Source organism: Rutidosis leptorrhynchoides, chromosome 3 (assembly GCF_046630445.1).
Source record: "Rutidosis leptorrhynchoides isolate AG116_Rl617_1_P2 chromosome 3, CSIRO_AGI_Rlap_v1, whole genome shotgun sequence".
Lineage (NCBI taxonomy): Eukaryota > Viridiplantae > Streptophyta > Magnoliopsida > Asterales > Asteraceae > Rutidosis > Rutidosis leptorrhynchoides.
The window spans coordinates 102057759-102068730 of NC_092335.1; the positions used below are offsets into that span (position 1 = coordinate 102057759).

General features: G+C 36.3%; 1 protein-coding gene and 1 pseudogene across 1 annotated transcript; both read right to left on the reverse strand.

Moving 5' to 3' along the window:
* Nucleotides 1-377: 377 nt before the first annotated feature.
* LOC139900253 (uncharacterized) lies at nt 378-1277 on the reverse strand. The gene has a single exon (XM_071883043.1). It carries the CDS (start codon nt 1275-1277, stop codon nt 378-380), a length of 900 nt encoding a protein of 299 aa, XP_071739144.1.
* Nucleotides 1278-6716: 5439 nt separating this feature from the next.
* On the reverse strand, nt 6717-8333 carry LOC139900254 (uncharacterized; annotated as a pseudogene).
* Nucleotides 8334-10972: the final 2639 nt, after the last annotated feature.

The window sequence follows — 10972 nt, forward strand, 5'->3', positions numbered from 1 at the left end:
TTAAAATAATATATGTAAGTTCAACTTGCTAGATTAATTTAAGGGTATAATTGTAAGTTTATGATAAAAAGTGTGTATAAATTAAAAATTTATGGTGTATATAAATCTTTTGACTTTCCTTTATGTTTTGTATCAAATCAGTTTTGGTCATTAGTCAACAATACACTTAGGTGAATAGTGTGTTACTGATAAAAAGCTTTTTTAGAAAGAAAAAAAAAAAAAAAAAAAAAAAGATTATATGTTTGTAATTACATAATTACAAAGTCTAGTTAATGTACATGGTCTATTAACATAATACCTTGAAAGCATAAGCATGTTAGCTAAAACTATTGATGTTTATGCAGGACTAATTCCTAACTAAAAAGGTGACTAACTTCTTAATGTGAGATAATATTAAGAAGAGTAACTCTGTTTCGAACCAAGTATCTAAACGCACACTCCAAGCCACTCTCCATATTTTCGATCTGAACTCCCAATCGCTCCAACCTACATTGCGCAATCTGAAAATTTCCCAATTCACTCGACTTTTCGTTTTTACATAACATTTGCAATGCAACATCAGTTTTTTCAAATTCATTCACAACACCTTGTTCTTGTTGACCTTCACATGCCACCATCCCTTTTTTCATCAACTTTGACACCACAATTGACCATTTATTTGGCCTCGAAACGGGCCCACATAAGAACATCAACAAAGACTCAAAAACAACAACATTCATTTCACTAACTCCTATTATCGCCTTCATAACAGCTGCAAGATGAAGATTATCTTGATCAATATACACTGATCCACCATTTGTGATCATGTTATGTTTTAACCTTGCAATCAACCTTTTAACATCTTTTTTCATTTTCTTTCTAAAGCAATTGTATTTAGTAATACTTTTTTCAATAAACATGATATCACCCTTTCTCCTTCTTAGAGCACATTGAAGATCACTACTCTGATCTTTGAATTCTGACAGCATTTCTCTAATTATCCCACAAATATCCAAAAAGTTAGCAGATTCATCTACTAACTCGTCGACCCATTTCTTGTTTTGTCGATTAGACATCAAAACTTGTGTGGTTGATGAATTCATAAGACTGTCCATGCATTTGTACAATCTTGTTAACATCAATAAGCTATAACAGTTTCCCTCTTTAAATGACATAGATGCTGTTGTTTTCATTTGATCGAGTAGTTCTTCGATTTGAAAAGTAGTCGGATGCGATCGGCAAGGCAAACTAAGTGATTTAGTTTGTTTTTTGAAGCTAAATTGTGAAGTAGTAGCCATTGATACAAAGGCAAACTTTGTTTTTCAGTTTGTTAAGGTTATCTAATAATCTTCTACTATATGTTCTAGTATATATACCATCATATCACATTATTAGTCATTAGAAATAATTAAAAAATATAAAAAATATGATAATTTGCATAAAGTATGGGCTTTTTCTTCTTTTGTGTTGTGTTTGGTATTTGGCAACACAACTGTATCCTTCAATGATATAATGTAACATCCTTATTTTATTGGCTAAGATTGGTCAAGTGTGTAGCCTTAGATAATGACACTCTAGCTCACTTTAGTTAACGTGGCTTATTAAGATTGATTATTTCATAAAAATGTAAAATGGTATCTTTTTACTTTTTGCAGGAATCATTTGGAGAGTGTGACTAATAAAGGTAAACTTGTTGAAGAAACTATTCATTTAATCTTTCCTTGTACACGTATGGTTTGTTTTGCCTTGTCACCACAATTACTGATGCTCTAGCCATGTGATATTAGAATGTTGTCACAGCATAACGTTAGTGAATCATTTTGTGTGAGGATTATATATAACACGCGGCAACAACTATGTCCTTAATTACCAAATGATTATTCTTTGAGCCACGTATAACCAGTTTCAAGTTAAAAATAAAAAGAATTAGTTCTAGTTATAATAACTAATTCGTTCTTTTTTTTTGTTCAATATTTTCATCATCTTTTTTTTCTTTTCAATTCCTAATTATTATATCTTCTGAAATTTGTACTACTTAACATCATTCAGTAAGTTGTACTAAGTCCTTAATTAAATTGATCCAATTGTATTATTAACCAACTAAATAATGGGCCGTTGACTTTGTTGTTTTGGGAGGTTGACAAATGACAATTGTGTCCGGTTATCCCCCAAAGAGATATCTCTTCACTTTTAGTTCTAACCACTGGAACCAATATGCTCGTCTACACATTTTGGCCCTGGTGTTTGAGCTTAATTCATGTAAGATGGTCCTATGTTGTTAAACTAAGTCCGGTTATTCTGATCATGAAACCATATAAATTGAAGTCGATCCATATAGATTACATAAGATACACATGTAATCTTACGTGTCTTTAAAAAAATGCAATTATGAAAACTAAAATCCAAATGGCAATTTCAAGAACACAAAAAATATCATATTGCTGTTGTTGAACATTGAGTTAACAAGTAACAACTATTTACATGACTAGTGATAACTGTTTTTTGTACATGACAACAAGGCTAATCCAGATTTATTTTACTGTTTCGATGAAAATAAAAATAAAATATATAAATATATACTACGCATTGGTTTAATCAAGTGTTAAGCTTGTTTTTCGATGCTACAATGTCATATCCATCTAGAAAGCCTCTGAGATTTTGATTATATACATATATATACATACACGTGATGTATATAATATAATACGGAGTACAAGCTAGCCATGTGCCATCATATGGTAAATATGGATACAAGGGATGAAACGTTGAAACCTGAAACTAGCTTAGGGACCATATATTGGGAAGATACAGCGTACTATGCAATGAGCACGTGTGGAAGAAACAGAGTCATGGTTGACGTAACTGGAGGGTTTTCTTAATATAATTATCACTTAGGAATTTTTATTTATTTCTTTCTTTTTGAAAGACAAGTATTTAGAATCACTGGCATGGGAATAATTCACTAATCTGATCATTTTCCATGCACACACGTGCTTTCGGACGAAAACCCGAACTGCATTATAGAGACCCGATCCCCGATCCTTAAACCCTCTGGAGGGGCAGACGGAGTAACATTTTTAACCTTCTACCGAAGGACCATTCGCCCAACGATATCGAGGCGAAACCTTCAACTAAAAGGTTGTTGATATAAGTCCGGGGAAGATGCTACAACCAATTGGATGCCGGAAAGGGCATCCTTGAGCCCATGAGCAACAACCACCTAAGTAGAAACGAAGCATGATCCGAAACCCATGAAGGAGGTAGCGACAAAGCGGCAAGGCAGCACCACAATGTGGACCATTTCGCTGAAACTACCGGCGTCAAAACAGATTGGTCGGAGAATGTGACATCAGAAGGGGGGGAGAAAACAGGTTCCAGATAAAACCAAACCTTCTTAAGGTTGAAGCCAACCCAACAGAACTCCGATATCAACACGAAAGTCACCTAACAAACGAACCGTGCAGCTTCAAAACCCAATACAAACATGTAACAGAGCCCGAGCCAGAAAAACGAAAAGATAGCCGGGAAGAAAATCGACATGCGAAAAGGAAGGAAACAGCCACACCATCGCAAAAACCACCATAGTAGAGGCGGAAGAAGCTGGAAGTGTGAACCGGAGCTCGACAAAACACCATACCCGAAGGAGATCGAGAGGAGAGTAAGAAGAAAAGGAAAAACAAGGGCATAGATGAAGGAATTTTCGAACACCGGCAAGAAGCTAGTGGCCGAGGATGAAGCGAAGACTAATAAAATTACCCCTTTAGATAAATGGGTTATGAATAGTACCCAAATATGCTTTGCTCATTTGTATCTCAAGCTTAACCACATGTACCCACTGATGCAAATGCATCCCCTCTTCTATTTGGAACCCTCGAACCTTCTTGAACCCTCTCTTAGTTGTAAGTTCAATTGAAGAGTAACATATTTTTTCTTTTTTTAAAAAAACAAGAACCTAACAAAACCGAAACACTAAACAAACAACAAAACAAAGGGAAGAAGAAAAATAAAAATTGATCTCAAACAAACCAAGAAACAATACCTAAACAAACCAATTCCTCTGCGGCCAAAGAAGTTTTCTCCCCCCTCAATCCCCGCTTTAAAAGCTTACCTTCAACTTGTTAGAAACATAGACTTTTCCGTAAAAGACGAAAATGAGTAAACCTTAAGCGGACCAAAAGAGAACGCCTTCGAAGAGCCCACGAATTTTACCTTCAACCAAAGAAGGATCGAACACCGAACCAGAGAAAGACCCCTATTGATTACACAACGTACCCCCGTCATCAAAATCAACATCATCATCCTCGGCCCGAAAACTCTGCTCGATTCATTCTTGTTAAACTATTTCTTCGACTTACCCTGAACCGCCTCCTCCTTACTAGAATTTGATCCCAGTTCTGCCTTCGAAGCTTTGTAACTTTTAATGATAATAATAACTAATATTTAACTAATCTTTTTAGCTTTTATTATACTGAATAAACAAAAGAAAATTAATTAATCAGTTCGTGAAAGGAGAAGAAGAATATTTGACAAAAAAAAAATGTCAACTTCTCAACCATCATTAATGGTTTATGTCAATTAGTTAACGTGATTAACCGACCAGAGAACTAACATGTCTTACTGTTCAAAAATATTAGATATTAATTACTAGAGAAAGTATAGTTATATACTAGCATTCAACAAACACTTGTTAGACTACTCGTAGTGGTGAGTGACGTTTCTTACTCGTGCTGCTTGTTTTTTGTATTTTTTTGATGACTAGGATGTGTTGATTTTTGGTGTGGAATAGTGTTGGTGTTGATTTTTGGTGTTAGTTAGGAGTATTATGATGATATGTTAAAATATAATTGAGTAAGTATTAAAAGGGGATATAAATAATATTTTTAAAATAATAAAAAATAATAAATAAAAAACAAACGCATGTTGCTTGTTCAGTTGCTTTCCAACAGACGCCTCAAAAACGCTATCATGCAATGCCTCACTACTTGAAAACTTGGCGTTTATTAGGCAAGAAACAGGCGTTTCTTTCCACTGATACAAGTGGTGTTACTAACATCAATATAAAATTTTCATATTCACATTGAGAGAATAGGAAAATTAAATTATAGTTAAGTGCATGATCATGGGGATTAGATAATTAACAAGTCATTAAAGACTTTGATGGGCATCAAGAAACCCGTTTTAGAAGGAGATCTCATCACATGCCTTTAATCAACTTAGTGATCTGTCATGTTTCCTTGTGTCCCATTCTATAAATACTCAATTAACCCTAACCCATTTGCTACAACTTAATTAAACCCACCCACCCACCCAAATGGCTACTATTAAAACATATGTGAGACAAAACTCTCATAACAGGTCTATCAGCTTGCCGTGTGGGCCCGATGGCATGGAAGCTGAGTACAGAAAGCTCATGGCTCAAGACGAACCATCGAGCCCAACGACTTCTGAGATCATGGAAGAAGATATCATCATCGATCAGACTCCACCGTCAAGACGTATATATACTCTTCTCATATTGATTTCAATCATATTGATGTTCATCGCTATAGCGATGAATAGATATACGAAAGATGGATTTTGGCTCACCATCAAGAAGAGATTGTTCGTACATGAATGATACGAGTTTAGGGGTTTTACATTGACGGTTAGTATAAATGTCAACCGTCAAATGTTTATGGGCATTTCGAAGTAGAGTACTTTTCTGTGTTATATTTTCGTTTATAGTTTTGTTGTCTTGTGTTCTTCATTATCTTCCTGTAATGTAAAAAAAGAAAAGAAAAAAAAATCAATTAAAGGGCGCCCAAGTTTTCCCATTTTGTAAGTTAGTATATATATTTTGCAGCATTTGTTCTGTTATTCTACACTTGAATCCCAACTAAAATTAAACAAATAGAACAGTATTCAAATATGTAAACTTACTCTTAAACAAATAGAACAGTATTCAAATATGTAAACTTACTCTTCTAGACCAATGCATTAAAGCTATTGATTATTAATGACAATCAAAAAATATCATGTTAGGTGTGTACATATCAACCAAAACTATCCTTTTTGAAAATTTTAATCTAATGATAGAGAACTGTGAATAGATAAAAAAAAAAACGTAGAAAGGTTTTCCATGTTCAAGCTACCCAGGAGGTCGAGTAATCCGACACCATACTCTGATGTACGCAGCCCAGCATGATTACTCTCTGGCTGTTTCCTACACTTCCCTAGCCATCACAAAATATTCATTCTAGACGGGATTCGAACATGAGACCTCTTGCAAAGAACAAAGAGCCCCAACCACTGGGCTATCTTGTGTTTAGTTAATGTTTCGTAAAATAAACACCGATCAACAAGAATTTTTTGATAAAAAACAATGTAAACGTGTTCAGTCTGGAGGATTCTGAAACCAGTTTGCAAACTTATGTACATCAACTATATGGATTCTTAACGTGTTCAGTTTTAGTCTTCCGAAAATGGACAAAAGTGTTTGAGGTCAACCCAGATAGACAACCCCAACCTATGTCATACTAAGAAAACTACTTATATATATGAGTTGGACCATAAAACATAGTATTATAGAAGGCCTTTACTTCCATCCATTTCAGTTTGTGTCGTCTAATTATAGTGTTCAATAAGTGTGTAAGACAACTAATGGTTTACAAGAACCGATTAAGAAAACTTTACATCTTTATTATTATACAGTTAAACAAAACCAAATAAAGTTACTCCATGAAACATAGTAAGGGAGGAATATTTGCAGCCAGCATATAAGTCAATTAGCTTTCTGTTTTATATAATTTAAGTAAAAATACATGAACGAATGAGGGGCATCTTTTAATATAGAGTGACAAACTAATCTTAACCTTAATAAAGAATAAAATCTAAGTAAGATGACGTGAAGATATAGATGCATACCCGTTGAATTATATAACTGCAAGCCCTTGCTCTTTAGCATTTTTCAGCCACTTAAGTGTACTCTCTAACGTCATATAAGCAGTAATGTCTATCAAACTTTTGCTCTCTATAACATAATCAAATACTTTATACGCCTCTGCAACTTTACCATTCCAACAAAGCGTCCTTAAAAATGTCCCATACAACCCTGAAGCGAAGTATTATAAGTGCGCTCATTTGGATCACAGCCTTTATTTTCCTTTTCGTGCAATAACTCAAACGCTTCAAGTGCATTCCCCTCTCTACACAACCCATTCATCAATTATGTGTAGGTAACAACAACAGGATTATGAATTTATGACCCATTTTCATCATCTCGTTTAGAAACTTAGTAGCTTTTATAACCTTACCCAATTTCGAGAACCTATAAATCAAAGTATTATAAGTAAGTAAATCAGGTTCTTGTTCCTCATCATCTTCTTGTGAACCCTATTTATGAATCAACATACAATACCCTTTTATAATCGTATTATCGTATTATAAAAATAACAATCAGGCGTAAATGCTTCACATTACACACATTATCAATCAATATAGTATAAGTTATTAAATCAGGTTTCACATGAAAATCCCTTTTCATTTCATTAATACACAAGCTAACACTACTTAAAGTTCGAGTCTTTACCAATTTTTCACCATAAAATTGTAACTATACGTATTGGGTTTCGTCAATTCAGACTTTGCCCGGTGGTACAAAGAGTTCGAATCGCAACATCCCGTACTCACTTAATCCGGTTCAAACCATTTTGATGCCATTAGGGTTAGGGCTTGATTCACATTAGAAAGACTCGAATTAGGGTTTTTACAAGATTGGCATGAAATGATATGGTAAGAAGATTTATCAGGGGCAAATAAAGGATGGATTTTCATGTGATTAAGGAACAAAATTAAATCTGGAATACTGGAAGATACAGAGGAAAATGCTTGTGCTAATAATAATAATGCCCAAAGTAAATATATGATACGTTCCACTAGGGCTGTTGCTCGTGTTGGTATTAATTGTGCTGTTGATGTTGATGCTTGTGGTTCATCTTATAATTTGCTTGGTTAGTCTAAAGTGCCTCACAATCGGGATGTTGTGCTTAATGGATCAAGGAGTCCTTGTAAAGATATCTTTTTTTTTTTTTTTTTTTTTTTTGGGTCTTTTGGTACCGAGTCACTCCCCGCAAATGATTGGAGCTTTGGTTTGGTAGATGTGAATATGGAGGCTTGCGATCAAAGCCGGGTTCTTCTTAAGGGTTCTTCTTCAGGTCTCAGCTTTGTTGAATGTTGATTCGGGTGAAAAAAACGTTGTAGAACCTAATGGGGTTGATTGTAGTTTTACGGACTTTGCAACGTGTCACAAAGAAATTGGATAGGAATAAAGATAAGAGGCCCATTGATTCCAGTGCCTGTATCGATGACTCGGACATTGACATGGGTTCTCCTTTGCGATTTTAGATGAAGTTATGAAAGGCTTGGAACGAGAAAAGTTTTTATACACTATTAGTATTACATACATACGTGTAATGTTTTTTTTTAAAAGGCAAACATACACACCATTAACACAATTATTTACAACAACTGTTCATGCATATTTTTTCCAAGGGAAAACCTACACACGAACAACAATGCGAAAGGGTTTTTTTTTAGGCGTCAACGTCGTTGATCTCCGGTCCGGTTACCGTGAATAACCCGTACCCGAGATGATGATCTCGGGAGGGTGGCCAACGAATTGCCCGTCGGTCGATAGTCGGACTCTATCGACGACAAAGGGAGAAAAAACCCTACAAGACCCGTAGGTAAAAACCCTAGTGTTGCGATCGTGAAGACGATCGCGGAGAAGATCCGGCGAGAACTGCCGTATGCGTTACGGACTTGCGGTGGTGGAGGAGTTGCGGTGTGATCGAATGACAGTATGAGATGTATGCGATTGGGAGATTGTGAACTTGATGTAGGTTTTGCCCCATATTTATAGATGGGAATTAGAGTTACTTGACTTGGGGCCAAGTTAATTGCGTAGACCCTAATTGGGCCAAAACCCTACGTCATCAAGTCCCCCAAGTTCGGTATGATATTTTTGTCAAGTATCGTATCGAACTTCTCATTATGCTGCGGAAAATAAGTTCACAGGAGCCTGCGCAAACAACTGTGCGTAAACCCGCGAACATATGCGCAAAAAACCGCATGCAGAATGCGTGGGGAAACCGCATGAACTAGCATGCGTAAAACCGCTTGAAAATTGCGTCTAAAGTCGCGGACAACTGTGCGCAAAGCGTGCGTAACCTGGACAAAAGCATGTGGACAGTTGCGCAAGCGCGCGAACATCTTCGCTAAATATTCATGTACTTAAACCGCATATAACGAATTAAAAGCTCAATAAGAAAAGACAAACCTTCTCAAACCGAATGATAGACGGTAGAAACACGAGACATAATGCATCGTGCCCAACGGTGGACGCCAATTGTTCATGCATATTTTTCCAAGGGGTTTTTTTTTAGGCGTCAACGTCGTTGATCTCCGGTCCGGTTACCGTGAATAACCCGTACCCGAGATGATGATCTCGGGAGGGTGGCCAACGAATTGCCCGCCGGTCGATAGTCGGACCCTATCGACGGCAAAGGGAGGAAAAAGCCTACAAGACCCGTAGGTAAAAAGCCTAGTGTTGCGATCGTGAAGACGATCGTGGAGAAGATCCGGCGAGAACTGCTGTGATGCCCCGTACAAAATCATCGTGTACAAATCATCAACAACAGGATCATTACAAGGTTAAGTACTATATGCGTTTTCAAAAAGAGTTTGCATTCATTAATAAAGTGATGTCTAAACCAACATCGAATGTTTTACATTCAAAAGCATGCTTCACTAAGTAGAAGCAAATAATAAGTGTATGTGACCACAATGGTCGTTACAAGTCATAGTTCAAAAGTACTAAAGTTTGAATGCAAGGTAAAGTAGTTCATGCGATGACAACTCTAAGCAGCGGGTGTCTACAGCACGACTAGCACGACTAGTACACAGCGGAAGCTAACCTCAAGCACCTGAGAAAAACATGCTTAAAAACGTCAACACAAAGTTTGGTGAGCTATAGTTTAAGTATAACAGTATGTAAGGTAGGCCACGAGATTTCAGTGCTACAAAGAGCGTTTCAAAACAGTATGATAAAGTATATGTTAACCGTGGGCACTTGGTAACTAACTTAACGTTTATACCCCCTGAAAGTACACTTGGCAAGTGCGTATGTTTACGAAGTATTAAACACTCATTAAATGCTAGCGCTACTAGCCCGAGTGAGGATGTCAAACCCTATGGATCCATATCTAAGATTCGCGTTCACCGGTTCAAAAACCAATGATTAAACGTTACCGAGCTAAAGGGAATGTTTCTGCCGTTATATAACCCACACATATGTAAAGTTTAAGTACTCGTGCCTAGTATGTAAAACATAAAATCCGCATGTATTCTCAGTTCCCAAAATAAGTTAAAGTAAAAAGGGAATGCTATAACTCACAATGATAATGTAGTCGTAAGGTCGAGTCGGGAAAAGTGTGCAAGTAATCGGTCCGAAAGTCCTCAACCCAAGTCAAATAGTACTAAGTCAGTAATTCGTCCGAATAGGTTTAAAAGTATGTAAATAAGGTCTTAAGGGTCATCATCATTCATCATCAAACAAAAGGCGTAAAGTAGGTTTCGTTTATGAAAGTAGTTTAAAACAAAGGCTGACTTTGATCAGTCACTACGGCCTCTACCCTTACTGAATTAAGGTGAGACCAGTGGCCATGGCTCCGTATATGAGTCCTTTAAGTGTGAACACTGGTAACCGACATTAACAAGATGCATATATAAGAATATCTCCATCATTCCGGGACACCCTTCGGATATGATATAAATTTCGAAGTACTAAAGCATCCGGTACTTTGGATGGGGTTTGTTAGGCCCAATAGATCTATCTTTAGGATTCGCGTCAATTAGGGTGTCTGTTCCCTAATTCTTAGATTACCAGACTTAATAAAAAGGGGCATATTCGATTTCGATAATTCAACCATAGAATGTAGTTTCACGTACTTGTGTC